This window comes from Nestor notabilis, unplaced genomic scaffold, assembly GCF_000696875.1.
Source record: "Nestor notabilis isolate BGI_N333 unplaced genomic scaffold, ASM69687v1 scaffold5217, whole genome shotgun sequence".
Taxonomy (NCBI): Eukaryota; Metazoa; Chordata; class Aves; order Psittaciformes; family Psittacidae; genus Nestor; species Nestor notabilis.
In genome coordinates, this window is record NW_009937672.1 from 5,889 (window position 1) to 11,655 (window position 5,767).

Below are 5,767 nucleotides of genomic sequence, written 5' to 3' on the forward strand. Positions count from 1 at the left end.
AGCCAGTAGTAGTTGAAGGACTCCCCACAAAGGATTAAAGAATCCTCCTTCCCTGCAGCTGGAATTCTAGCTGAGACTAGATTAAGAGTTTGTATCTTTGAGAAGGTACATCATAATTTTTAAAAGGTAATGGAGAAATAAAAATCCAGAAGGCTTTTGGTTATGACCATTTAAACCAGTAGTAGCTCATTATTATTTCACTCTAGTGTAGGAAGTTCAAACCTTTTGAAAAGCACATCCTTCCCAGAGGCAAATAGTGCAACAAAACCACCTTTTAAAGGGAGAAGCTCCCAAATAGAGAAAAACCTGAAGAGACAGACCCCACAGCACTGGCTCTGTGGTGCCTGGAAGCTGCAGAACAAGAGTGCAGTGCAGATCTGAAGGGGTTTATTTGGAGATTTCAGTCTCACAAGTAATTGGGAGCTTCCTAAGTCCAATACATGTAGTCTAAAATGAATGAGCAATGAAAAGTTTGTGGTCCAGAGGCCATTTGTGGTGCAGCCTTCCATCACCTGCTGTGGCTTTTCAACAGCTAACGGCAAGCTTTGAGCATCAGAGCCTCTCTCTTCTGGTTCTGTGCATGAAATATTACGACTTTGACTCAATAACTCTATTTGTGCCTGTCTGTGCATTGGCTGCCCTTGGCTTCCTCAACTGTGTGAGCTTCCAAAAGAGAGGTAAACTCCAGGGATGGGAATAGGAAGGGTACAGTGAAGTGTCAGGTTGATGAAGCACCCAGGACAGGGACTTCTCCAGGCCGTGTTCAGAGGGGGTTGACTCCTGTGGTGGTGAATGTTTGATGGGGATTAACCCCTCAGGACAGTGACTTGGCCTGGTCACCACAACAGGAGGTGACCACGTAGAGACAGGACTCCTTGTGACAGTAACCAGCCATATGTAGTTGTAATGATAAGAAAGGGACCGTCTTATTGTAGTCGCTTTGCCACAAATACTACCACAATTCATTACTTTCCATCAGTGCCTCATCCTATGGAGGAATCACCACTGCCCATCTACATTGAGGAGGGGACAGAAGTCCCGACTGGTGAGTGCAGTTGGGATGGGATATGTTTAAGGGGGGGTATAATGGTACTTGGGGTTTATATTCCTCACGTTTATCTATACCCATTTGTCATTGAAAATTTTAAGGCCTGTTGCAAATGTTCTGGGATTTTTATTTTTATATTCTTAATGCAAGTGTATTTTAGAGCTCTTGAGGATGGTTAAATACTGTTAGTGTTGGTTTTCAGCTAATCATAAATCAAAGTACATAAATCATAAATCAAAGTACATAATATATGTAGTGACATTGAAAGCTTCCGTTCAGGATCTCTTAACACAAGGCTGGGGAAGACCATGAGTATCACAAGAGGTAGTTCCCACTTCAGCCTTTCACCTTGGTGTTGAGATGCTCGGAATAATCAGCCAGCTGGGTCAGCAGTTTTTGTCTTGCTGACACTCTCCTGCCCAGCACCCAGCAGACTCAAATTGCACACACTACTGGACAGCCAGAAGAGAGTTAGAGAGCCTTGCCATTACCTGTGTTACACATCAGAGTGCTGCACACCCCCATTTCTGAGCTCTGGTGTGGATGGGTTGTCACTACATGGATATATAGTTTTGGGTGGTTTGTTTTGTTTTAAATAGAGCAGCAATTTTTCAGATAACCCATAAAGAAAGAGACTAAAATATCAGTAATCTGGACTGTGATGATCTCTTTGGACTTTAGAAAGCTCCGATTGAAGCATTTCCTGGATCCCCTTCCTTATCCAACCTGTTCTTGGTTGCATACAGTAAGTGTGCCTTGGCTATCACCTTGAGAGCCTGCCTTGTTGAGCAGATGTGTCTCTTCAAATAACTTTTTCTTATTATATATCCTGAAATTTTCCATTCCAAAATTCAAGCAATTGCTTCTTGTCCTACTGTCTTTTGAGCTAGATGAATTACCTTCCTCTACACGCAGCACCTTGAAGGTATTTATAGCTGGATCTGAGCCCAGGAGTCTTCTCGTTTATAGACCATATTAATTTAGCTCTCTTACTCTCTCCTTAGATCATTTTTATTGTCCTTATTTGTATTTCCTTTAATTTTTCTATCTCCTTTCTAATCTGTGAAGACTTGAACAGCTCGTACTATATGCACTGTGATTGTTTTGCCATAGCATTATGCTTTAGATTTCCATATCATCCCTTCATATGTATGCAATCAGAAATAGCTTAGCCTTAGACCCTTCTCCTGCATCACTCAGTAACACCACCTGGAGAAGGTCTGTTCCATGGCTAATCTTACCTGCCATCACCTTTAGGTCTTTCTTGGATTCACAGCTGTGCAGTTAGCTGTTACTCAGGCAATGGCACTGCTCTCCTGAGATGCAGGGCTTTATACTTCCTAGCACTAAATCCCCACACTTACTTTCCTCAGGAATGATTTAAGATAGTATTCCTCTGTATCTGTGTTAATACCCTGGGATTTTATCACTTACATAGAAGTTGTTACTGGTTTACCATGTATAGAGCAAAGTACTTAAAATTTTATGTTACAGCTGCCTTCTGCACATTACTCCAGTCTCCTTTCCCAGCTCCATCATTCTTGTTTGCATACCTTCCAAACTTTTCCTTCCTCTAGTTATCAAAGTTCATAATGTATAAACCAGCAGGTTTAGCCTTCTCCTTGTCTTTGTTTTGTACCTTTTCTCATACAATTAGTGCGTTGTTGCTGTGTCTCTTCTGTGCATGGCATGATGTGGTCTTTCCCACAGCAGATCATCTTTTCCTCACTTCTCCTGGGGTTGTAGTGAGCTGAACATCTGCTCAACGTGCAGCCCCTCTTATAGAACCATTCAGGCTGGGATCTGCCACAGCCCTTGTTATTTCATCTTGTCTTTCCCATTGCACTGAGGAAACCCAGCCTGCTGGGATGGTGGCACCTGCGCCAAGAAACATACTGTAAGGCTGATGAATCACAAAACTGACCAAGCAAACAAACAAAACCAAACCCTATGAGTGAAAAGCTTTTTAGCGGGTGTTTGCTCAGTGTTGTCATGAAGCAGGTTTGTTGGAAATGCAGCAGGAGCTGTGAAATGGCCAGATTGGGTTGGGGAGGGCACCGTGTTTGCGAGCTGTGGTTGAGGGGAATGAGTGGAAAAGGTAAATGATGCAGAGATGGGAGCAAACCACAAGCTTCAAGTTGGGTATTTCAGGGCTTCTTTAATAATGTAAGTCCTCAAGTCATCTGCAAAATGCTGACTTGGGTCTGGGTCTCAGTTCTGGGCTTCCTTTCCCTTGAGCTTACCAGCGTGGTCCAGATCCAAGGTGCCTGTTTGTACCTGGAGAGACTAGAATAGTTGAGATGGAAGCAGAGTAACACACAGTGCAGTGGTTAAAACAACCCAGCACAACCATCATGTGTTTTTAAAGGGTTGTTTAGAGACCATAGATTATTTCCTCAAACACATTTAGGATAGTATATGGAGCACGTGCTGTTCTGGCCCAAGCCTGCCTGGTGGTGGTAGGTCACTTTGTAGCTTCTGTATTTATTAAAAAAACCAGAGAAATCAGGAGGTTATTTCAGAGTCTAAATTTAACACTAATTATTTCAAGCAGTCGAAAAAGGAACATGAATCTCACTTGTTTATTACAGCTGCTTCGTGAAAACAGCAGCTACAAATAATACCCTGTAATGAAAATCTACTTAACACTGTCATGAGTTACCCAACAAGAGAACAAGTGTGGGGGGTCTGGACAAAGGCAGCATTGCCTCCTCTGGAGGGAGGGTCTGTGTTGAAGAGAAGGTGGTTATTACTTAAATGCTGGTTTTATCTCCTTGGGTGAAATGAATATCATGACACTTCTGCATAGATGAGTACAACTTTTGATTGGAAAAAGGTCTGATCTCTACTTATTTTTTATGTGCTTCTGCACTCTCTCAAGTACATTCCTAGAGGAGGGTGGGTGAGATGCAACAAACATGTTCATAAATGAAAGATGTTTCTGAGGAGATTTGTGAGTGCTAGCAAAGAATCCTCAGAATAAGCATAGAAGAGGGCAGGTTAGACCCTGGCAGGCTTGGTTCAGGCAGTTTCAACAGTCTTCCACACAATTAAACACTTCAGGAGATTCAAGGTGAGGAAACAGGCAGAGCAGGTTGTTGTTCACCATTGCTGTTCATGTTAGGGTCATGGCCATATTCCCCCATCACCATTCGGGACCTGTTGTGTTAAACACTGAAGAAATCACTGAGGCAACAGAGTCCAAATTTACCTTTTATAAAGCAAAAACCTGGGAACAAAATATTTGTATTGGCAATCATTCTGTTTGGCCCATAGAGAACACCAGGGGAGTACTTGCCTCCTCGGGGATCAGGGAGCAGTAGAGCCCTGGGCTGAAATGTTTGCTTTTGTTTTTCCTTCCAAGTTGCATTTTGAGATGTTGGTATTGATAAAAAAAAGAAAACATAGAGATTCAGGATCTAATTCTCAACTGGTTTATTCCAATGTAACTGTGTTGATTCCAGTAGCATTGCTATTGCTTTAGTGTTGTGTAAGCAGTGAGCCAGATCCCCTTGTTGAGGACTCAGTCATACTGACCTTGAATCCCGTGGCACTTCTGCTGGAGCTTTGAGTCCCTACGTGAGCAAAATCCCAGCAATCCACTTCATAGAACCCCAGACTGGTTTGGGTTGAAGGGACCTTAAAGCACATCCAGCTCCAACCTCCCGCCACGGGCAGGGACACCTTCCACTAGAGCAGGTTGCTCCAAGCCCCTGTGTCCAACCTGGCCTTGAACACTGCCAGGGATGGGGCAGCCACAGCTTCTCTGGGCACCCTGTGCCAGCGCCTCAGCACCCTCATAGGGAAGAACTTCCCCCTCAGAGCTCATCTCAATCTCCCTCTATCCGCAATTCTCTCTTACTGATCCACTTTTGCTAATGAAAAGCACTGGCTTCATTGGACTTGTGTCAAATGTATACAAATGTTAGGGAGACCTTGCCTGGAAGGGATTTTTTCCCCCCATGAAATCATCTTTGTATGATGGAAAGCTCCATTAGCGCTCTGAAACCATATTCTCTTGGTGGTACTCACAAGTCATGGTGTAGCCTTGGCTCCTCCGAGTAATCTTGATGACGGGAGAAGAATTTTCTTGTAATTGCACAGTTTCTTCCCTCCTTTTAAGGATCTCTCATTCTATATTAATGATAAAAACTGGATTTCCAGTCTGCCCATGCTCTTGGGCAGACTCAGTGAAAGACAGATTCTATATTATATCTTTGTCCTCTTCAATAAGAGAGTTAGAGCTGGTTTTTAAGGAGGATGACCATAAGAAGTGCACCTTTCCCAGGCAAAAAGTATTCTTTCTTTCTGCCTGGGAAAGTATTCGGCCCCTTACGGGGTGCTGGCTGTGTGTGTCTCTAGGAGGTTGTCTTCCCTTGGAAGTGAAGAGAACCATTTCTGTCGTATGCACTTCAGGGTTTGCTCTTTCATGGGGTGTTGGCACATGAAAAGCTTGATTTTTGCCAGACACTGAGTGCCTTCTGCAAGGTATTGAGTGCCCTCCTATCCTTTGCAGCCAAAAAGGACTTGATTGCTCTTGGCATCAGGCAGATCTGGACCCAGAAGACCACAGGTAGTATTTACCAATTATTTATGTGCTTTTGCATGCCAGAGGTTGTCTGAATGGATTTCCCCAGCATACAGGAGATTTCAGGCGTTAATGACACTTGCCTGCCACTAAACCCATCTTTTTTATTAAATAATAATAATAAAATAATA

The 5,767-nt window shown here is 43.3% G+C and overlaps 1 protein-coding gene across 3 annotated transcripts in view; it reads left to right on the forward strand.

Annotated features, from left to right (window-relative positions):
* SLC6A6 (solute carrier family 6 (neurotransmitter transporter), member 6) overlaps positions 1–5,767 on the forward strand; it is a 48,631-nt gene that overhangs the window by 1,542 nt on the left and 41,322 nt on the right. The window contains exons 2-3 of one of the 3 annotated variants that reach the window (XM_010018932.1): positions 980–1,045; positions 5,565–5,621. The exons of 1 other annotated variant lie outside the window; for it this stretch is intronic. In XM_010018932.1, the coding sequence (XP_010017234.1) occupies positions 991–1,045; positions 5,565–5,621 (112 nt within the window). In that variant the 5' untranslated portion in view covers positions 980–990. The remainder of the gene's footprint in view (positions 1–979; positions 1,046–5,564; positions 5,622–5,767) is intronic. One more of the 3 variants, XM_010018929.1, reaches the window with a different exon arrangement.